This window comes from Acinonyx jubatus, chromosome C1 (genome assembly GCF_027475565.1).
Source record: "Acinonyx jubatus isolate Ajub_Pintada_27869175 chromosome C1, VMU_Ajub_asm_v1.0, whole genome shotgun sequence".
NCBI classification, from domain to species: domain Eukaryota; kingdom Metazoa; phylum Chordata; class Mammalia; order Carnivora; family Felidae; genus Acinonyx; species Acinonyx jubatus.
In genome coordinates, this window is record NC_069381.1 from 116,709,842 (window position 1) to 116,733,922 (window position 24,081).

Genomic DNA, 24,081 nt, shown 5'->3' on the forward strand with positions numbered 1-24,081 from the left:
TGAGATCGAACCCTGCGTCGGGCTCTTTGCTGACAGCTCGGAACCTGGAGCCTGTTTCAGATTCTGTGTCTCCCTCTCCCTGACCCTCCCCCCTTCATGCTTTGTCTCTCTCTGTCTCAAAAATAAATAAACGTTAAAAAAATTTTTTTTTAAATAAAAAATAAATGAAATGTCCGGAATAGGCGAATCTACAGAGATATAATAGTGGTCACCAAGTGCTGGAGGAGGGGAGAGAGGACCGGGGAGCGACTGCCTAATGGGTATGGGGTTTCTTTCTGGAGTGATGCAAATATTCTGGAGTCGAGTAATGGTGATGGCTGCACAGCCCCGTGAATACATGAAAAACTTCTGCATTGTACACTTGAAAATGGCTAAGATGGTGAACTTTGCATTTGGTGAATTTTACCACAGTTTAGAAAACTCTGGTATGGAGTGTATTGACTGTGGAGGCTGGCACATGTTCAAAAATAAATAGCAGCTACGATGAGAAGGAGAGTGAAGAGACCTAGAAGCTAAATACATATTGTATGACCTTTGGATGCTGGATTCTTCCTCTCCAAAAACAAACAAAAAAGCCAGATAGAAAGGATATTATTGAGACAACCGGGTAAATCTGCATATAGGCTGGAGATGATAATATTATGGTATCAATGTCAGCGTTCTTGGAAGTGATTATGGTAATGTTGGAGAATGTCCTTGTTCTTAGGAACTACACGCTCAAGTCCCTAAGAGTGAAGCCTCATGACATCTGCAACTTACTTTCCAATGGTTCAAAGAAAGACGCGTGTGAAGCGTGTGTATGTGGAGAGGGAGGAGTAGATATGGCGTAATGTCAGCAACCGGTGACATGTCAAGTGTCAAGTGTGAAGAACCCATGTCAAGTGTCTATGGGTGTTACTGGTAGGTTTAAAAAGCTTTCAACAAAAACAGCCGGGGGAAAACATTAAGAACACAGCATACAAAACTGAATTTAGGATGTGACTTCAGGTATGCTGCGAAGAAGCACGGAAGGAAGGAAATACACGAGGGCTAATGGTGGTCATTAGCACATTATAGAGATTTTTTTTTCCCTTCTCTACACTTAAAAAATATATATTTTTCAGGTTTTCGGCAATGACAACATGATCATTTCGTATAATAGGGAAAGAGTATTTTAAAAAATGACCTGAAGGTACTTGGCGTTCTTCCCATTTAACGGAGGCCAGCCAGTGGATACAGACTGCCGCGGAAGCAGAGGTGCTTCCGTGAGAAACTAAGGGTGGTCCTCTGTGCAAGCAGAGGGGCCGCAGGGGACATCTGTGAAGGCCCTGGGGCTCAGCGCACCTTCCTTCTGTCCAGGAAGTGTGGAGGTGGGGCGTGGATGAGGCGGCCTCTCAAAGAATCTAACAGTGTCTTTTTTAGCTCAATTCAAGAGTTCCTAAAGTTTACGTTAGTGGAGTCTGTGCACACAGATGCATCTGATATGAACTTGTAACAAATTGTGGAAAGGGCTCTATTTTGACTGCCGGAGCACAAGACAGAAGTCTCACAGCTGAGTTTTAGAACCCCCCCCACCCAGGGCCTCTCCTAACCCCTAGCCCGCACTGCTGGGCTCCCCGCAAGGCCCCTGGGGCACACTGCCCAGGGCACAGGGGGCTAATGCTGGGGCAAGAGTTGGGGCACCTGCGGAGAGAGAGATGGGACGCTGGCAGCAGTGGCCGGAGGGAGCAGGGTCCTGGTTCTGCCACTGTCTGGTCACACTGAGGAAAGAACGTGTTTGCTCGCAATAATTTAGTCCTAATGGAAACTTCGGAGGTCCAGTGGAGGAAAGGGAATAATCAAACTTCTAAAAGGGCACAAAAAGCTGTTACATTTTATCGTGTCTCATGTATAAAAAGCCATTACTAAAAAAAAAAAAAAAAAAAGCCATTACTAAAAACACTGTATTTTCATTTGATATAAATAATTGCTCAATATTTACCACTTAAGGTGATTTTCCATCTCTTCATAAGTGTCCTGTCTGACTTTCTGTTCAAACAGTGCTTCCTTCATCTGTCTTGTTTTTGAAATCTCATTGCCTTGGTCCAAAACTGAGGGCAGAAGCAAACGATGATTATACCAGAGTCAAATCAGAATCATCTGCTAAGACAAAAACACATTTCTTTCTTTTTTTTTTTTTAATTTTTTTTAATGTTTATTTATTTTTGAGACAGAGAGAGACAGAGCATGAATGGGGGAGGGTCAGAGAGAGAGGGAGACACAGAATCGGAAGCAGGCTCCAGGCTCTGAGCTGTCAGCACAGAGCCCAACGCGGGGCTCAAACTCACGGACCGTGAGATCATGACCTGAGCCGAAGTCGGACGCTTAACCGACTAAGCCACCCAGGCGCCCCCAAAAACACATTTCTAATGGCAAAACACAACAGCAATCTCAGCTTCTTTGCTGCTGTTCATTAACAGTATATGTGGCAAGCAGTGGGGCGCCTGGGTGTCTCAGTCGGTTGAGCGTCCGACTTCGGCTCAGGTCAGATCTCGAGGTTCATGAGTTCGAGCCCCGCGTCGGGCTCTGGGCTGACGGCTCGGAGCCTGGAGCCTGCCTCGGATTCTGTGTCTCCCTCTCTCTCTGCCCCTCCCCCACTCTCACTTTGTCTCACTCTGTCTCTTAAAAATAAATAAATGTAAAAATAAAATTAAAAAATAATTTTTTTTTAAATGCGACAAGCAAGAATTCTTTCCTGTTCCGCCAGGGGCTGATTTATAATGAATCGACCAGTTACCTTCTCTTAATTCTTTAACCTTCAATTTCCCTGGTTCTTGGTTTAAAACAGTTGCCACAGCAAACGGATTTGATAAATCCACTGGAAATCTCAAGTCGTGATATTCAATTTCCTGAGACCAAATCAGGAGGGAAAAGTCACTTATTTTGCTTCTCTATCATTCCTTCCAGCATGTTGAGTGTAATGCGCACGTTACCTTAATCTTTGGGGGCTTTATTTTTGGTGGCAGACGGTGAAAATTTATGTGTGTCATTGCCTTTTCTGGAGGAACATCCACTCTCTTAGAAAGAGCATTTAATCTTTCAAATTCTTCTAATCTATAGTTTAAAACAGGTATTAAATTAGTATATGATCCAACAATGCAAGGTTCCTATTTTTTAAAGGATTTTTTAAGGTAATCACTACACCCAATGTGGGGGCTCGAATTTACAACCCCGAGATCAGGAGTCACATGCTCTACTGACTGAGTTAGCTAGGTGCCCCACAAGCTTTCTATTTTTAATGTTCCTTCTGGTAATACCATGGCTTTTGGTCAATTAATGACTATATCTGCACTGAAAATAAATTTATGTGCTAAAACAGTGGTCTACTAGGACGCCTGGCTGGCTCAGTCGGTAGGGCATGGAACTCTTGATCTCATGGTCGGGAGTTCAAGCCCCACGTTGGGCATGAAGCCTACTGAAAGAAAGAAAGAAAGAAAGAAAGAAAGAAAGAAAGAAAGAAAGCTTTATATTAAAAAAAAAGTAAAACAGTGGTCTACTAAAATAAATGCAATGTCAGTATACCAGCGTATAATCATATGTGTCAAAATAGTCTACCAATGGGTGCTTTTCTTTACCTTCTCAAAGAATATAACAAGAGGACAATGTGACACACTGAAAAATGCTCTCACAGTCTAGTGTGATTCATGTCTAGGCTGTTGGTTTTCAACAGCTAAATCTACTACATTAAAAAAAAAATCTTATACTGATTTATCTTCCTAGTAAAAGAATGATTATGGCCACTGTTTACAGTAAGTTTTTTTTTTTTTTAGAGAGATAGAGTGCACGTGTACACACACACACACACACACACACACACACGTGTACATGAGGGGGAGGGGCAGAGGGTGGGAGAGAGAAGAGAATCTCAAGCAAGCTCCACGTTCCGCTTGGAGCCCAACGTGGGGCTTGATCCCAGGACCCTGGGATCATGACCTGAGCCAAAATCGAGAGTCAGATTCTCAATCAACTGAGTCACCCAGGCACTGCCAGGAAGATCTTTTAAAAAGCAACTCGGACTAATATTTGAGATCTTTTCTGCAACTGAAAACTGTCTTGGACATATGTAGGTATAGGCAGTGCTATTACCGTGTCTACAGAAGCTACCGGACTTATTTATTACGAGATGTAGTAGAACTGCGTTACGTTCAATACTGTGAGGCATTTCTTCAAGCTACAATATGTGAACACTTGTTTTGCAAAATGACTTGTGTCCATGATATTACAGAAAAAGGAATACCCTAACATTTGCTCATTCTTAATTTTTTTTAATGTTTATTTTTTTGAAAGAGAGAGATGGAGCATGAGCGGGGGGCGGGGGGGCAGAGAGCGAGGGAGACACAGAATCCGAAGCAGACTCCAGGCTCTGAGCTGTCAGCACAGAGCCCGATGCGGGACTCGAACCCACGAACTGTGAGATTATGACCTGAGCCGAAGTTGGACGCTTAACGGACAGAGCCACCCAGGCGCCCCTAACGTTTATTCACTCTGACAATCACAATACACGTGCTGAACCCCTACCCCCGCTGCACAACATGGGACACACCAGCAATCTCAAACTTAACATTGCCTACATAAGAGTATCTTGAAAGGTCGATAGCCTGAGAGAACATGCCCTTTGGCAAGACACACACTGACTGATGGGCTGCGACGTGCAGGGCAGAGGCAGTGGGTCAGGGGGCGAGCTGTGGCCCAGTGTCCACATCTCATCAGAGCATTGACACCACCTCTGCTATAAATATTGGGAAACATTTTTGTTTCCACATCTTTGAAGGCGTGGAAAAACAGTCTCCTCACGCAATCTAACGGCTGACGATGGAAACAAAGGGGTCGAAGAAAATGGTAAATTTTAACAAGGAGTTACTCGGGGAACTTGAGGAATTCCATCATACACCATATTCTGCAATGACAAAAACCAAACAAGACCCAGCAACCTATGAATCTTTCAGAGAACACTGAGGCCAGGATAATTTTCTTCCTTCATGGTGGAATTTATATGTTCTAGTACTATCTACAGTCTGGGGAGATACGTAGGTCTTGAGGCACAGTCCTTGAAAACATCAAGAGTGTACTAAATGAGACATTAAATTCCAGCTGGGTGACCAAAACATAGTAGTTTAAAAACAGGGTATGTCTGCATTTGCATGGTGCTTCTACCATACAACGCCCTCGTATATTTAAGAACATGTCTTGGGGGGGCTCAGTCCGTTAAGCGTCCGACTTCGGCTCAGGTCATGATCTCGCGGTCCGTGAGTTCGAGCCCCGCGTCGGGCTCTGTGCTCACAGCTCAGAGCCTGGAGCCTGTTTCGGAATCTGTGTCTCCCTCTCTCTCTGACCCTCCCCCCGTTCATGCTCTGTCTCTCTCTGTCTCAAAAATAAATAAACGTTAAAAAAAAAAAAAAAAAAGAATATGTCTTGGGAAGCAACAATCCACTCAAGCGAGGTCTTTAAGAAAGCCATTTGTACATCACAGCATACGACATGAGACAGCAAATAGCATTTTGTGTGGCCAGTTACCTAATACCAGAAAAATTACTACGGTCTTTCCCTCATATCCAATGCTACTCGTTCATTGCCAGGATGATTTTATTTCCACCGTGGTTACTTGCGGGATTCGGGTTCAGCAGGCCACGCTAACATCCTACAGTTGATTTAGTCTGCTTTGAATTTTTAGGAAGAAAGTCATGACATAAATATATAATCATGGAGTTCGTTCATATTTTGATATGGGGGTGTTACTCTACTTTCAATATGCTTAATGATGTCAACGTGGGATGTGTATCTCTATGTGAAAAGGAAACTCCAGATATTTCTTTATCCTTTTCAAAACATCTGTAAGGATTTTCCTTATGCTGTGACAAGTTTTCCTTTAGCTTTTATACAAATCACGCATATTAGGAAAAATGTGTAACTTTAACCAGATATATTGGAATATAAAAATACAAGCTCACAGTCAAATAGAAATAGAAGTTCAGAAAAAATTTGTTACAAAGTAAAACTTAATCTCATTTCACACCTTTACTCTGTGAATGCTGATGAGTTTAAAAAAAAAAAAAAACCTCCCATGTGGCACATTTTCATGTTTGCCTTATGTTGAAGTCACTTGTTATACCTGACTTCTTTTAGCGCCTCTGCTGTGCGTGTCTTCAGAGTGTAGACTGTGTCCCATAGGGCTTTGCAATGGACACCGCGCACAGCAGGCACTCAACTAATTATAAAATCATATTGAGGCACCTGGGTGGCTCAGTCGGTGTCCAACTTTGGCTCAGGTCATGATTTCACAGTTCATGAGTTCAAGCCCCATGTCGGGCTCTGTGCTGACAGCTTAGAGCTGGAGCCTGCTTTGGATTCTGTGTCTCCCTTTCTCTCTGTCCCTCCTCCTCCTTGTGACCCTCCCCCACTTGTGTTCTTTTTCTCTCTCAAAAATAAATAAACATTAAGAAAAATGATGTCATGTTGAAAATTTGAAAATAGTTATGTTGTTCCTGTCTTATGATTTACATTTAAAATAGAGTGTAGGGGGGCGCCTGGGTGGCTCAGTCGGTTAAAGCGTCCGACTTCAGCTCAGGTCACGATCTCGCAGTCCGTGAGTTCGAGCCCCGCGTCGGGCCCTGGGCTGATGGCTCAGAGCCTGGAGCCTGCTTCCGATTCTGTGTCTCCCTCTCTCTCTGCCCCTGCCCTGTTCATGCTCTGTCTCTCTCTGTCTCAAAAATAAATTAAAAAAAAAAACGTTAAAAAAAAATTTGAAATAGAGTGTAGGGGCACCTGGGTGGCTCAGTCAGTTAAACATCTGACTTTGGCTCAGGTCACGAGCTCGCAGTGTGGGAGTTCAAGCCCTGCATCGGGCTCTACACTCATAGCTCAGAGCCTACTTGGGATTCTCTCTCAATCCCTCCCTCTCTGTCCCTCCCCCACTCTCTCTCTCTCTCAATAAATAAATAAACTTAAAAAAAATAAAAAATAAAATGGAGTGTAATACATACATACGATCATGTATGTAATGTGTAATGTACATGCATGAAATACATGCATAAGGTCAAAACTCAACCAGCCCAGCAGTAGTAATCAGTAAAAGCAAGTATCCCTCAAACCACCTTTTCTTGGTCATCTCTTCCCCTCTCAGTAGAAACAACTACCGCTACAAGCCTAGAGCTATTCTGTGCATTATTTTTTTTTTTTTTCAATTTTTTTTTTTAACGTTTATTTTTGAGACAGAGAGAGACAGAGCATGAACGGGGGAGGGTCAGAGAGAGAGGGAGACACAGAATCGGAAACAGGCTCCAGGCTCTGAGCTGTCAGCACAGAGCCCGACGTGGGGCTCAAACTCACATACCGCGAGATCGTGACCTGAGCCGAAGTCGGATGCTTAACCGACTGAGCCACCCAGGCGCCCCATATTTTAAAGAGTATTTTATGAAAGCTCATCATCTTACGTACGGTTGTAATGGCATTCTGCTACAAGAAAGAAAGAATGGGAAGAAATGGTGACTTAGGAATTACTTTAAACAAATTTTAGGAAGAAACAAAAGACATTCCAAAGCAGCCATACGGTAAAGCCACGTTGGGACAGCATGTTCCGGTGAAGACACATTCGTATGGTTGAGAGTTGAACTGTGAGATCCATAGCTGCATTTTTATTTGTGCAATCCCATAGTGAAATGGTGTGAACTTCACGGTCACATTCATCTTCCCGTTAGCCGGGATTAGTCCTGAGGGGAAAGAAAAGAGACGATTCTTTCTTGTCTTGCGAAGTCCAGTCAAAGAGGCTGATACACACACAAACATGTTCTTCCTATGGTAAGTACAAGTATTTCCATGCTCTTTTCATTAAATCCATGTGAATCGACTTCTACATGTTTACACTGATCTTATTTACCAACTGCTATGTTAATCCTTCATAATAATTGACTGTCACTTATATAAATAGATATATGTCCATCAGCATTAGTGAGTCAGACGTGAACTCCCAGAACTATCATCTTTAAGCCAATTACCACTCGTCGATGTTAATGCTGTAAGCAACAAAGAATAGCTAGGAACATGCATAAAAGTTTCTGTCCAGGTAATTCAGTTTCCTGCATTTTGGTATAATTGGATTCTCTCCTTCCAAATCTTTGGGATGGACTACTGCTCTCTCTGAAGTCAAATATCCCAGCTTACCTTATTTTTCTTTTCTATCTCTGATGCCAAAAGGGCTTAGTAAGTGCTCAATAACAGGGAAAGGGAAAGAAAAGGGAGAAAGAAAAGGAGGAAGAGAGGGAGGAAGGATCAATGTAGTAGATACAAGAAGGGTTAATGTTCTCTCTGATTTCCACTGAAGGCTCTTTGGTTTGCCTTCCAGATGATTCCTTATGTCCTCATGTGTCTGGTCTTTGCACTATCCCTGCAGAGGCCTTATACTTTCCCTCCGAATTGCTTGGCATACCCTCCTTCTCATCTCACCGTCCTCTCAATCTTGTCCCGCTGTCTTCCTTGTTCTCTATGCACAACCACATGGACCTTTTATGTGCCTATCCAAGCATTCACTAAGCATTTACTGTGTTCCAGGCAATGTTTTAGGCACCTGAGAAACAGCAATAAACAAAACAAAGTCCCAGATCTCACAGACTTTACATTCTAGCTGGGGACTGAAAGCAAACAAACAAATAGATGAATATAAAATATAAAGTCATGTTACGAATACCAGCAAGAAAAGTAAAGCAACGTATGGGGGAAGCAAGTGAAATGAAATGCTCCATTTGAGACATAATGAACAGGAGGCTTCTCTAGTGAGGAGATGTTGCAGCTAAGACCTGAAGGAAGGTCATACACATTGGGCTCCTGCTGCTTCAGGGCCTTGGCACGTGCTATTCCCTTTCTCTAGATCTTCTTTTAGTTTTTGTTTTTGTTTTTGTTTTTTAGAGACAGCAAGTAGGAGAAGGGGGAAGAGGGAGAGAGAACCTTAAGCAGACTCCACGCTCAGCACAGAGCCCGACATGGGGCTCGATCCCACAACCCTGGAATCATGACCTGAGCCAAAATCGAGAGTTGGATGCTCAACCGACTGAGCCCCCCAGGTGCCCCCTCTTTAAGTTTTTTAATCCTACTCTCTGAAATGACCTCTTTTTGCCATCCGCCTTCTCCTAGACTCAAACGTAGTTTTACAAAAGTAGGAAACTGCTCATTACTGTGTTCCCAGCTCAATAAATACTAGTTGAGTGAGTGAATGAACTAAGTTTCATTCACTCACTCAACCTCTGTATCACGTGAAACTCCTCCTGACTCCTCATCCCTAGGAGCCTTCACTCCCTTAAACTTGTATCAGCCCAAGGGCCACCTGAACTGTTGCTTGCTCAAGTTTACAGCTTTCCCCCTGGACTGCACACCCCTAAGGCTGGCAGCAGGCCCCAAATCTCATTTACCATCCCAGACCCTTAGCTCAGTGCTTCAGAAATAGGTATGGGTCAACTTCCTGAGAGCAGAAGTCTAAACCTTTAAATGACATCCACCAGTGACCCAAGAACTCCATGCAGGGCAGAGTGAATCAGCAGAAGAGCTCGGTTCTATAGGCCAACCTAGGATCAGCTGAATACAAACCCATGTGCTACAGGTCCATACCTTGACCACCCACCCGGTCAGAAAATAAAACATCATCTGACCCGCAGTTCACTGGGGGGCTTTAGACTGCTTCTGCTCCGGCTCATTAACTTAAAATAATAAGAACAAGCTCTGGAGCAAGGATCAATGTTTGCCTTGACCGGGCTGATTTATTTTTAAGTGCTCCCGGCCCACACCTAATACATAAAACACACTGGAGGCGTAACCTGGGCAACCAGAGTGGACAATGCTTTTTCCATTAACGGGGACACCAGTTAGCACAGCTCCGTTAACGGAACTTGGTTGCGGCTGATTGTCAAATGTTAACAGCTCTTAAAGGTGTGCTTAGCAGTCCTGGCTTACTGCTTGGCAAAAACTAATGGTGGGAGGAAGGAGAGCAAGTTTCATGTTTTAACAGTAAGAAACACCCCCCTCCCCAATTACTACTTTATTTTAAAAAGCCCAAACCAAGATTTTATGGGTTCCGTCCACTCTGGGGGCAATTTCAGATCACTGCCCTTAGATCAGCAGGGATAATGTTAAATTGCAGGGCAGTGAGGGTGTAGGGCAGAGAGAGAGAGGAGAGAAAAACTGAGAAATGAACTAGAGGCTAAGAAAATCCTAGTCTATCAGTAAAATGGCTATAACGAAGAAAACGTAGCAACACTAAAAAATACTATAATGATTCATGAAGTGACCAGAAAATACCACTGGATCTTTGCCTTGATTTTTGTTTTTTTATATATTTTTGAGAGAGATAGAGAGTGCGAGCAGGGGACGGGCAGAGAAAGAGGGGGACAGAGGATCCAAAGCAGGCTCCATGCTGACAGCAGCAAGCTTGAAGCAGGACGCAAATTCACAAAACTATGACCTGAGCCGAAGTCTGATGCTCAACTGACTGAGCCACCCAGGCGCCCTGACCTTGATTATAATTATGTAAAGTATGCATAAACATGGCCAGCCACCCACAGGAGATTTGTTAGGGTGGTTAGGCCCAAGATGGGGATCATTTTTTATTTTTATTTATTTATTATTTTGGGGGGGGGATCATTTTTTACACATTTCTTCTTTCACGTCCATATAGTGTCATTACAATATTGTTATCCTTTTTAAGTAACTTTTTATTTCAAATTCTCAGAAAGCACAGATCATCTTCCCTAAATTATCACAAAGCCCTTATGCTTGAAGTGTTAGTAAGTATTGGTTTTAATCTTCCAGGATTTAGGGTTTTACAAGCTGTGCGATGTGTGGTAAATTTCTTTATCTGCCTAAGCTTCAGGTAGGGATTTAATAGTGCATAGTTTAAAAACTGTCCACGAACAAGCCGTTGACAAATTCGGTGTTTTGGATTCACTGGATCACAGAAGGGAGGGCTTCGAGACTCACCACCATGAACCACATGCCGTCCACAGGGACACTCACAGATCACTGCCACTGCCCAGGGTGTGTGGACAACAGAGACCCTGGCTCATTGGGCCCCATACGAGCTCTGTGACTTGGCTTGTTATGTTACCCGAGGCTCAATTTTCTCAGCTGTAGGATGGGACAAGGTTTAAAGGAGAAAACAGTGTAAAAAGTCTGGGATAATGCTTACTTAGGAGGCAGTGTGTGTCCTATAAATGTGTCCGTCCCAACATTTGTGCCAAACATAATGAGAAATGACTTATTCTGTATTATATTATCGTTAAAATGTCGGGAGGAGGAGGCCCCTGGCTGGCTCAGTCGGTGGAGTGTGCGACTCTTGATGTCAGGGTTATGAGTTCCAGCCCCACCATGGGCATGGAGACTATTTTTGTTGTTGTTAAAGTTAAAAAAAAAAACCCAAGATGTCAAGAAGAGGAAGTATTTTTTGGAAAAACTTACACAGTTGATTGTGGAACAACATGAGGGGGAAGAGCACTCACACCCTGTGAAGTTGAACACCTACATACAACTTTTTTTTTTAAGTTTATTTATTTTCAGAGAGAGAGACAGACAGCGCGAGTGGGGGAGGGGCAGAGAGAGGGAGACAGAGGATCCCAGGCAGACTCCGTACCTTCAGTGAAGAGCCCAATGAGGGGCTCAAATCCACAAAACCGTGAGATCATGACTCCAGCCGAAGCCAAGGGTCAGACGCTTAACCGACTGAGCCGCCCAGGCGCCCCTCCTACATATAATTCTTAACACCCCCAAAACATAATGATTCATAGCCTACTGTTGACCAGAAGCCTTACCAATAACATAAACAATTAACACATATTTATAAGTTCTATGTGTTTCATTTTATCTATTTTTTAATTAATTAATTTTAAAATTTTTAAATTTACATCCAAGTTAGTGAGCATATAGTGCAGCAACGGTTTCAGGAGTAGATTCCTTAATGCCCTTTCCCCATTTAGCCCATCCCCTCCTCCCAAGTTCTATGTATTTTATACTGTATTCTTACCATAAAGCAAGTTAGAAAAAAGAAAATGTTATGGAGAAAATCATAAGGAAGAGAAAATATATTTACAGTTGTGCTGTACTTACTGGAAAAAAAGTGGAAAAAAGTCCACTGGAAGTGGACTCAGTTAAAATCGGTGTTGTTTAAGGGACAACTGTACCTGTACCTAAAAAAGGAAGAGGCAACAGCCTCACGGTGCCAAGCCACTGGGATGGGTTTCCGAAAGCACCGGGTCTTTCTTTTTCTTTTTGCTGCCAAACTCAGGCTATTCTACAGGTCATGAGACAAGGACTGGGCTGCCCCTGGGAAGGTCTACTTAAAAAAATTTTTTTTTACATTTATTTTATTTTTGAGAGGCAGAGAGAGTCAGAGCACAAGTGGGGGAGGGGCAGAGAGAGAAGGAGACACAGAATCCGAAGCAGGCTCCAGGCTCTGAGCTGTCAGCACAGAGCCAGACGCGGGGCTCGAACCCACACACCGTGAGATCATGACCTGAGCCGAAGTCGGATGCTCAACCGACTGAGCCACCCAGGTGCCCCTGGGAAGGTCTACTTTAAATTTTAGGCCTGTGGACTTTCTGTAAAGGGGTGAAATATGAGCCCTGAGGCTTTCAGTTATCAGTTCGTTTCTAAGCTTCCTGGGAAGAGCCAACGCTTGCTCAGCCGCAGCAGGTGCAGGACAGATGCTAACAGCCAATTATCCCCGATCTTCCTTTAATCTTTCATTCTCTTCTCCCTCCAGCAAGCCTTTGTGACGGAAACTAGAAATAATCAGTAAAGTGAGAGTTTGGGGGGGCTCTTCCTTTTCCTCCCTGTCTACCAAGTACCCAAAATGCAGGCCATGGGAGCAGGATCAGAACAGCTTGGGGACCCTACCTGTGCTGATGGGAAGCTGAGGGGCAGTCTGAGCAGGAGGATGCTGGGGAGAGGCAAGCCAGGCCACCAATTCATTTTCTGTCAAGCCTGTAACCTGCTGGCAGGGAGCAGTGCGTGTAGCACACATATGTTACATGGCCACCCTGGGCGCTGTCCAGCACGCAAAGACAGCTCCGGGGAGGCCAGAGAGACTGTATGGGAATGCTTATAGCTGAACTCAAGAGCTGCACGAAGCATCACGCACAGCGCCTGCACTCCCCATCGCTCACGGGGACACAGGGAGCCACCCCCTGAGCACGCCCCCAGTTCACCGACGCCTCAGCAAAGCCCAACTGTGCCACCACCCACCCTTCGCCATTTTCACAGCCAGCAGCCATCCAGGCCAACCTGGCTTCCTTCCTTCCTTTTTTTTTTTTTTTTTTAAATATGGAATGCTTCACGAATTTGCATGCCATCCTTGTGCAGGGGCCATGCTGATCTTCCCTGTGTGGTTCCCAGAGGCGAGCCCTGGGCTTCCTTCCTGAGGACAACCTGCTCCCTACTTGTGCTACTCCAACCCACTCTCCCCTCAGGAGCGTCATGAGGCCCCACCTCCTGCTGAGAGCCCTCCACTGGACTCCCTTCCAGCTCAGAACCAAACCCTAACTCCTACCATCCTCAGCTCCCCGGGGCCTCTCCAACCTGGTCTCCCCTTGGGCACATCCTCCAGACATGCTGGGCTTCCAACCTTATAGCGATGGTGGCTCCTGTGCTTAAAGCCCCCTTCCCCAGTTCCTGACCACCGACGAAAGCAGTCACCTGGTCACATCCCCTTATTTTGTTTTTCTTCACAACCACTTCCACCCCCTGGATAATGTCCCCCTTATGTGCCTGTGTCTCTCCCCTGAACTGGGACATCAGAGAGGGAAGCAGGACTGTCTTGTTCCCTGGGGCAGCCCAGGGCTTATCAGTACCTGATGCACAAGTACTGAGTGCTTAGTTCTGGAACAAATGCAAATGGGGGGCCACAGGGCAGGAAGCAAACCCAGCAGCAGGAGGAACCGAGCCCAGCAGCATTTCTGGAACAAGACGGTGAAGCGAAGCTATTCTAACTAGAACACCCTGCTGGAAAACTCACCAAAACTCTAAGAAGCAAATGCATAAAATGGAAGAGAAGGAAAGTCTTCCATTAAACAATCCCAAAGCCTGAAAAGCAGCACGCTTACCAAATACAGTAACATCCCCAAAACTTGTTCTGTGAGCATTCCACAAGAGGAGCAAACATTTCTAATAAATTTCAACTTGACAAACGAGCCACGTCTTGCAACGCGAGTAGTGTGTGATGCAGAATGTCACGTGACCACAACTGAGCCCATGGTTCTAGAAACTCGCTTTGACACACGAGTGCTTTGGAAGACAAGCATGTTCCTGGAATGAATTATGCTAGCAAACCAAGGTTTTACTAGTGTAAAGTAAGGCATGGGAGTGTGCCGGGAGCTGGGAGGGCAACAAATTTCCCCGAGGATAAGGGGAATGGCCCCGAAAAAAAAAAAAAAAACACTCACTAGTCTTTGATTAAAGAGATAAAACGTGGTATGTGGCTGGGCCCTGGAGAAGCAGGGATCAGGACAGAAGAGACGTGACCTCAGCATCCTAGAATAGCGGGGGAGGCAGCTGAAGAAGTAACTACATTGCCCTGACATTTCAGTGGCCTTAGACCTGGGACCGGGAGGCTGGAGGTGACATGACGGGGACAGAGCAGAGCAAGTGACCACAGAATGACAGCACACAGCACAGAGGACGCACCCTGCCCTCGTGAGCCTGAGGCAGTGATGGGAGATGTCCTCCCAGGATGCCTGAGCCCACGGACTGTGGGCCAGACCCTGGTTCCAATCCCAGCTCTACCCTTGGGCAACTTACCTAAACACTCCATGCCTTGGATTCCTCATCTGCAAAGCGGACATAATAATAGCATCCAGTCATAAGTGTCATTGGGAGTATTAAATGAGCGGTGTTGAGGTGCTGGGGTGGCTCAGTTGGTTAAGCCTCTGACTCTTGATTTCAGCTCAGGTCATGATCTACCTCAAGGTCATGAGATCAAGCCCCACATCCAGCTCCATGCTGACAGCACAAAGCCTGCTTAGGATTCTCTCTCTCTCCCTCTCACTGTCCCTTCCTCCACTCGTGCGTGCACTTGCGTGCATTCTCTCTCTCTCAAAATAAGTATTTGTTAAAAATGAGCAGCACTGATGTCTGGCACGTGGTAAGCACCATATAAGCATCAGCTGCAATTGTAATTATTATCACCACCATCATTTCTTTCCCCACGTTATCCTTCTGCTGGAAGCAGGCCCTACTCAACGCTGAGTAAAATGCTGACTGGAACCAACATTTTGTGTTATGCACAAAAAACCGAAAATTCAAAAATTAATCCACTTTGGAGGAGGAAGGGAACATAAGCAAAAGCCGGTGAAGAACACACAAGCAAGGAAGGGAGAAACACAGGGAGAGCCGTGGCAGGGAGGAAGGAGGAATCCGTACAGAATTAAATTATTTTCAAGAAGATAACAGAAAGCAGGGGCAAAGAGGAGCCAACCCATACACATAATTTATATGCTTGAGGGAAAGAACAAAGCAAATAGAAGATTAACGTATCCAGTTTTAATAGTTGAAAAATTTCCTAAAACAGAGGCGTCTGGGTGGCTCAGTCACTTAAGAATCCGACTTTGGCTCAGGTCATGATCTCACGGTTCATGGGTTCAAGCCCCGTGTTGGGTTCTGTGCTGACAGCTTGAAGCCTGGAGCCTGCTTCGGATTGTGTGTCTCCCTCTCTCTCTGTCTCTCCCCTGCTCGTGCTGTCTCTCTCTCTCAAAAATGAATAAAAATTAAAAAAAAAAAGAAAAGAAAAAAAAAAGAAAAATGTCCTAAAACAATGAAAGTTCTTTCTCTCCAGACCAAAAGGACATCGATGTTCAAGGAAAACAAATGATACGGAGCAACACCAACACATATCTTGGCAAATTACTTAACCTCAAGGTTGAAACAAAAACAAAAAGAAAAAGAATTCTAAGGGCATCCAGAATTCACCTTGGGTGGGTAAAGATTCCGACCAGCCTCTGAATTCCTAGCAAGTTCAAAGCAAAAGGCAATCGAGCAACGTCTACAAAGTTCTGAGGTGACCAAAGCTGTACACCAAGACTTTTAGACCCAGTCAAGTTGTCCTTCAAGATGACAGGCTGCAGGGACGTCGTCAAACACACAGGCACTCTCGGTATGTTGCCTCCAGGAAACTTTGGTTAACAAGCCGCTGGATTACACAGTCCAGACAAGCCAGGAGAAAGGACGGACATGAAGAACTTAGAGTGGAGAAAACATGGAACAAGAATGGAGGGGACACCCTGGTTCCATTTAAATAGAAACTAAGCAACTGTGGCATTTATGGTCACAAGGCAGAATGCAAAGGCTGTAAACCCAGATAAGGAAAGATAATATCACAGAACAGGAAGCCATAAGGAGCAGGGGGGGTGGGGGGGGGAGACAGTTATGGATGCTACTTCCCCTTTCTGCACCACCAAGACTCTAGCTGAACTTGAAGCATGCAGCTGAAGGAAGCAGTGGCTCTGACCTCTTAATCTCTTTTTTAAAAATTATTTTAATGTTCCTTTATTATTTTGAGAGAGAGACAGAATGTGAGACACGGAGGGGCAGAGAGAGGGAGACACAGAATCCCAAGATGGCTCCAGGCTCTGAGCTGTCAGCACAGAGCCCAATGCGGGGCTCCAACCCACAAACTGTGAGATCATGACCTGAGCCAAAGTCACATGCTTAACTGACTGAGCTACCCAGGTGACCTTTCATAATCTCGTTTCTTAATTTTTAGCAGTAAATTTTAGGAATATCACGTTTTTAAAGTTTTTATTTATTTAATTTGAAAGAGAGAGGGAGAGAGAGCACATGAGTGGGGGAGGGAAAGAGAGAAGGAGCAGAGAATCCCAAGCAGGCTCCACACTGTCAGTGCAGAGTCTGATGCAGGGCTCGATCCCACGAGCCATGAGATTATGACCTGAGTCAAAATCCAAGAGTCAGATGTTTAACTGACTGAACCACCCAGTCAGGGTATAAGGTACCCTTAGGAGTATCACTTATATCAAGGAAGTTCATTAATTCCTTTGGCTTCACCTGTTGTTGTGGTTTTTTTTAATCAATATCAAGTAATGAAACATATTTTCATAACAAACATGTTTCATTTTTATAAAGCCATTTCTTAAAGAAATACTTACGTTTGCTCATCCCACTATCTCCCACACACAATTTACACCCAGGGCTTTTCTTGTTTCCCTCTGTTGTTGCTGTTGCCTGGTTTTGGGCAAGTCGCCTTTCCCATACCAGCCCCTTGGGACCCCCAGAAGGGCCTGTTCTGTAAGCAAAGCTGGCGTTCCCTTCCAGTCTCCCGGAAGACAGGCTTTTCCAGCAGGATAAAGGGTTGGGTCATGCTATCCTTGGCCTCTCCCTGGACCTCCCTGGGACTGGCACTTCTGCATGGGCCTCTCCCTGGACCTCCCTGGGACTGGCACTTCTGCATGAGTTTGGTCAAAGCACAGGAGTTGGTCTCTGGGTGAAGTCCACTGAATGGTGTTGGTCAACTGAGCTCAAACCAGCCCAGACTGACATGCCACCAAATGATCATCTTGAGCAAGAGATACCTAAGGACCCTGAAGGCAAGGAGAATACACAAGGCCTGGTTGAGAGCTATTATTGATCTCCCTAACTTTTCTCTCACAAAAGAGAACGTTCCTAAACTCTTAGTCTTGTGATACAATTCTATTTGGCTTTCTCTCCTATTTCAAGGATCCTGTATCGTTACTCTTCCAGCTTAAGGGAGGGGTTGAGAGCTCGGGGTCTGGAGTCAGACAGACCTTGCTGCCTTGGGCGAGACATCTGGCCTCCCCGAGTCTGGGTGTGGTTGGCTGTAAAAAGGTGATGCTAAGAGTTCTCATCGGGTTGTAGAATGGAATGTAGTAGAGCATCCAGTGTGCTTAGGACAGCGCCTGTCACGTGCTTAACAATTAGCAAACGGAAGCGATTATTAACATTACGCCAGCTACTCTATGTACAAGCACTGTCATCCATCAAGGAGATACCAACCGCCAGGTAAAATGTAGCATTGCTACAACGTGACAGAACGGCCTCAGGGCTGTGCATAAAGAATTGCTACCTGCCTGTCCAGCTTTTCCTGCTTCCATTAGTTACTGCTATAAATTAGTTACATATATCCTTAAATAAGGGGCTTTGGGAACTCATTTGCATTTGATATATTACCTGTCCGCAGTTGTTCTCACTTCCTCACCCTTAAGTCTGGTGCTCTAGAAAGTCATAGAAACGTTTGATCTCTTGACTTTACTTCCCATAAGTGTTCTATTCTGACCTGGCATATGGGCCCTGGCTTTTCTCCAGTTTGCTGACCTGAAAGGTAATCAGAAGCATTTGGCTGGTGTATCTCACTCATTTCTATCACTTGCCAAAGATATATCTGTGTGTCTCCATTTCGCTATGTAGCCATATAATAAGCATTATTTTCTGGGATGAGGCTATTCATGATGGACCTAACTACCAATAAGAAACATTTTATGGGAGCCTCCTTTGTGTGCTGAAGATCCAAAGGTCTTACCATCCTCCTGACAATCCTGATCTGTCCCCTACTCAGTCTGTGCTGGGATTGGGGATCTTCTGTCTCACCCACCAACAGGTGTATAGTGAGGTGGGGAGAAGCAGGGGCAACCTTCCCTATTCATACTCTTGTCTGGAAGGAAGGGGTTTGCTCATGGATTCTCACCTGCCGGTGAGGCTTGTTACATGATAAAATACCTCAGCCAGTGGGGAAGGAGCCTTTGGAGAAAAAAGACGCAAAAAAATGAGTTAACCCTCACTTCCTGTTGAAACTTAAACGGGTAAATGCTGGGGTATGGCCAGCACCATGGCAGGTGCTGCAGGAGTATGAGCGAATCCAACGGAGATCACATGATTGGACTCGGGGTCAAGTCCCTCTGGCCCACCCAGAGTAAGAGGTGCATGGAGGTGCCTTGGACTTTGATACGTAGGGTGCACTCTTTATGGCATCCTAGTGCTCATCCAGGGGTAAGGGAAATTATTCTTTGCCAAGATGTGCTCCGGGCTGGGTTGCTTATAATCAAAAAGTAGTCTGGGTCCAAAGCGAGGCCAGAGGCTCTGGGATTACTCCCAAATCAGTATCACATTGTCATAAATTTGCATTTCATAAGAAAATGCAAAATATAAAATTATTTCCAAATGGCTGCTCTATGCCTCATCACTGGGGAAAAAAGAGAACAAAAGTATTAAAACTTTCTATAAGAACTCTGGGCAATAGTCCTCAGGAACTCTTGCTTAACTAGCCATTGTATGCTACAATTTACTATTTATATGAATTGCATGCATTCGTCTGAGGGTATGGGACACCAAGTGAATGCCCAGGATCTCCAAGTGTTCAAAAGTGAACAAATTCAACAATTTTTGTGTGTGTGTGGCATTTGGCTGTTCTCCAACACTAATAAAATGTATTGCTGCCTCTTCCAAAATTATCAACGGAGTGAGCATTCTTGATGCTTTAATTGTATACGATTTCTTGTCAGCACTGTAAAGAAGGTCACAAAATCCTTCACTCCTTTCCCCCAGTCTCAGGAAGATCTTGGCACAGTCAACAGATCCAGCTTCTGATAGCTATAGCACACACATGCATCTTAAGGACGCCCAGTGGGCAAGTGGCCAGTTGAGTTAAAGTCAGGGGCACTATGTCAGATTCGTATCTTGTAAATGGAATTAGCTTTATTCAAATTTTTTTCATTTGGCAAGCCTGAGCATGAAATGCCTGGAAGGCATGGATAAATGATGCTTCTAGCTCCTAGAGGAGAACTTGCTTTATAACCCCATGGACCATGGATGTCTCCACCGCCTCTAAAGAGGTGTCTAAAACAGTGTCTATAACTATACGCCCTAACTGTGTAAAATCAGCCCATGGTTCTTAGCCTATCTGGGTCCTATTTATAAAATGGGGGCAATAAGGACTTAACTGGCTGAAATGTGATTCCTGCCTGTCCAACTGTATAAGACCTAGGAGTCAGGTCAGATGCCTGGCAAGTCAGAAAAGCCCAGCACCTGCCTGGGCTACATGCACCTGACCTGCAGTCACCGTCCTCGCAGACAGAGCTTTTTTATTCCAGGTGAGTAAAAGTAATCAGCAAATTCCATAGCCTCGAAGATGTATAACAGATGCATCAGTACATTAACAAAGTGGGAAACCAAGGCAAGAAAATGCCAGAGAGACCAGTGGGCCAAGGAATGCACCAGTCCTCATAAAATGGCTACCGAGGAGGCTGAGCGGTCCAGCCTAGGAGACCTGCTTGTGTACAAGCACATCAGCCACATCAGCAACACCATCCATATGACGCAGAACATTTGAAATCGTATAGGTGGATCCCCAAAGCTCAGGAGCCCTGGCTCGCTCGCTCACTCACTCACTCACAGCTTTGCTTGCCTCACACTCTCCAGATTTTCCTCCTGGTCTCTGTCCTGCACTCACCTCCCCCCCGGTGTACTCTGAGTGCCTGTGTGCTCAGGTCTCAGTTCTCTATCTGCTTCTCTTCTCTGGCCACCCCTGCTCCCCGGGTGATGTCATCTCCAGACCCCCAGCAGTATGTTCCATCGGTACCTAGGTGACATCAAAACATATGTCCCTAGCTCCCACCTCTCTCTCGACTTCAAACTGATATATCCAACTTAATTTCACTTAAGGGAAGAATTTAAAAGATAAGCAACAAACAAAGCACCAGAGCAACGAAAGCTTATCAGGTGGATCAAAGAGCTCATGGCCCCGTTTGTCTGAATTATGTGGCTGTGCAATTTATAATCTGAATGCTCAAGGACACACCTGCATGATTTTTAAGTACAGCTGTCGTTCATCGATGCTCAGCACTTACCTGCATAATTTTTAAGTACAGTTGTCGTTCATCGATGCTCAGCACTTAATTGCTTATATATGTATTCCACTGGTTTTACGAATAGGCCGTGTTTCAAAACCCTTCTCGTCGATTAATATTCTGTGTCTTGGGACAATAATTCTTGGCAGAAGTATGACTTGGCCACAAGACCCTCTAGCTTTCTTCCAGATTCTCCCTTTCTTTTCCTTGGCACCGATAACTGGCTTAGTTCAGGCGCTCAAGGCCTACGCGATTTCATTCCCGATACAATGACTTCCTGGTTTCCTGCCTGCTCCCACCTCAGTCACACCTGCACACTGCAGCTACACTGGCCTTCCTAAAAAACCGCTCCTATCACAACTGCTCGGAAATCTCGGTGGTTCCCTCTCTTCCCTTAACAGCTTTATAGACCATCAGGTGGGACAGGATCTTACTGGTGAACCTTGTCCAGTGATTACCAAGAACCACTGAGGAATGCCTATATCAGAATCACCTGGAGGTGCCTGTTACCAGTACAGAAAACCAGACCCTTCCCAGAGCTACTAAATGCAAATCACCAGGGATGGCTCCCTTGGCTTCATAGCTGTCCCAAGTGTTCAACATCTTGGGGCACTGCCCTACTCTAAGCCCCATCTGCCGTCTGAGCCTTTGGTGAAGGTGAACTGGCTGCTTGATAAGAAACCGATTTCATATCTAAGCGTCTCTGGTGATGTACCGGGAGCCACCCGGGCCAAGGCCGTTCCTTTCTACACCACGGTGATTCCTGTTACTGACACAGCTAGCCTGCCTCCAATACCTTTCTCTTCTTGAGGCTCCCCCATCCCTGTTCCTGCCGTGACCTGATGCCCTCTCACTGGGATTTATTTGGATCTGTTTTACCACGTGGCTTTCAGGGACAGTCCCAGAGGTCCAGTATGGTCTGATGGCCCAGGCCGGAAGAGGAACCCCTCCTCTTTCTTGCCATAATCTCTAAGCAGAGCCTGGACTAAGATCGCAGGAGCTAGCTCACTTTACCAACTTATCTCGTGGGTCAAATTTTTATAACCTTTTGGAGTTAAGGCAAAAATTCAGTTTGTATTTCATGAGGCAGGTGCACAGGCTTTGGAACCAGAATGACTGCTTTCAAGTCCCACCTTGGACACTTACTACTGAGTGTCCCTGGATAAGTTATTTAAACACTTGGCACCTCATTTCTATGTCTATCAAATGGAAATAATAATTGTACCAATCTTACCCGGTTGTAGTGCAGATTAAATATATAGGTACATAGGGGCGCCTGGGTGGCTCAGTCGGTAAGTGTCTGACTTCAGCTCAGGTCATGATCTCACGGTTCGTGAGTTAGAGCCTCGCATTGGGCTCTGTGCTGACAGCTCGGAGCCTGGAGCCTGCTTCAGATTCTGTTGTCTCCCTCTCTCTCTGCCCCTCCCCCACTCACACTGTGTCTCTCTCAAAAATAAACAAACATTAAAAAAAATTTTTTTTTAATGTATAGGTACATACACATATATAAAATGTATCTATATCTATCACTTAGAATAGTGCCTGGTATATAATAGTTACTAAGTGTTACTATTATTACTCTACCAAAAAGCTTAGAGTGAGAACATCAACTATAATTAAAAGCAGAAATGTAATATTATTTAGTACAATTTTGGTAACCACTTATTCTCTCTTCTTTTTAAAGCCTAAAAATAATAAACCTTCTCTCTGGAAAGAGAATCAGGTCCTGTTTTATGCAGTATAAATGGTAAAGCTACACTGAATTTCCAAAATCTCAGAATGGCTCCTGGTTCCCTAGGAAATAATCTATATACATTTCATAATGTAGAAGTAATTCAAAATTTCTGCTTTGAACACTCATCTATGCACTTGCAATCAGGAAATTAATGGATTCCTACCCAGACATTCAAAAACAAAACTATTTTAGTGTTCGCAGCAGACTGCTGTGGACAGATATTTAAAGCCCAAACCCAAACATCAAGAGACGGAAACCGGGAAGCAGAAATCACTTCAGATGGAGACGGCATTTCCAAAAGTCCTGAGCAGTGTCAGGATCTATGTCCTTTAGGGCAGGCGAAGACGGACTGGCCACACCACGTGCAGCAAATTCACAAGAGCTTTCAACAACATTCCAAACGCTTGGTAAGAAATAATGTTCCCATGTTATTTGAAATTGAATGAAAAGATGAATGCAAATCCAAGGATATACCAAGAGCCAAAATTAGAGTAGGAATGGATTAGTTTCCAACTTCAAGTGTTGATCGTGAAAGAGATTTACCTGGATGCTATTATAAATGATCTGCATGACCCAAATGATCCCAAAGTGTCCTCATTCTCTGGTATCCAATCCCAATTTACAATATGTCAGGTACGTCAAATTTGCTATTGTTACACATGTGAAAAAACCAAATTCAAATGAAGTTTATTCTCTTTCATAACTTGAGGCCTACTCTCCAAATCCTCTCTGATCTGAGAACTCTGAGGAAATTGGAAACTTGAAACCTTGATTCTCCTTACCTGATAACGGGTCAACGGTAAAGGCTTCATGAGACTGAATCAGAGTGATATGAAACTCGAAATCTATAGGGCAGCTGCACTGTAAAGGGATAACATATTTTTTGCTGCAAAAAAAAAACAAAACAAAAAGGAAAAAATTTTTTTTCTTTATAACTAGTTCTTTTGATACCAAGGAATAGACTCAAGTTACATAATAAAGAACCACAACAGGGGCGCCTGGGTGGCTCAGTCGGTGAAACATCTGACTTCCGCTCAGGTCATGATGTCGTGGTTCGTGAGTTCAACCCCCTTGTGGGGCTCTGTGCTGACACCTCAGAGCCTGGAGCCTGCTTCAGATTCTGTGTCTCCCTCTCTCTGCCCCTTCCCCCACTCATGCTCTCTCTCTCTCTCTCCCTCTCTCTCAAAAATAAACATTAAAAAAATTTAAAAGACCATAGTCAATGCAGCTGTAGTAATTCCTGGGTGCCAGCTACTGTATACATTTCCCAGATATTAACTCTTCTAATCCCATGAGGCGGTACTGTGATCGATCATCCCCACTCACAGACAAGGCAACCAAGGCACGAGAGAACATAAGTGTCCTGTCTGAGGTGACACGGCTAGTTAATGGCAGAACCGGGATTCAAGGCAGGTCAACTGTGCCCAGTTTCCACACCCCAAATACCTCGGTCCTCACTGCCTCTTGAGTACCAGTGGGTTTATCCTG

At 44.7% G+C, this 24,081-nt stretch overlaps 1 protein-coding gene and 1 pseudogene across 10 annotated transcripts in view; both read right to left on the reverse strand.

Annotated features, from left to right (window-relative positions):
* Positions 1-24,081, reverse strand: part of CFAP221 (cilia and flagella associated protein 221) — a 106,264-nt gene that overhangs the window by 46,334 nt on the left and 35,849 nt on the right. For 9 of the 10 annotated variants that reach the window (XM_053214905.1, XM_027055976.2, XM_027055974.2 and 6 more), the window contains 5 exons: positions 23,376-23,479; positions 7,565-7,724; positions 2,952-3,072; positions 2,756-2,867; positions 1,961-2,069 (listed from right to left, as the gene is read on the reverse strand). In XM_053214905.1, coding sequence (XP_053070880.1) covers positions 1,961-2,069; positions 2,756-2,867; positions 2,952-3,072; positions 7,565-7,724; positions 23,376-23,479 — 606 coding nt within the window. The remainder of the gene's footprint in view (positions 1-1,960; positions 2,070-2,755; positions 2,868-2,951; positions 3,073-7,564; positions 7,725-23,375; positions 23,480-24,081) is intronic. The other variant, XM_027055975.2, reaches the window with a different exon arrangement.
* On the reverse strand, positions 13,309-13,402 carry LOC113598343 (uncharacterized; annotated as a pseudogene).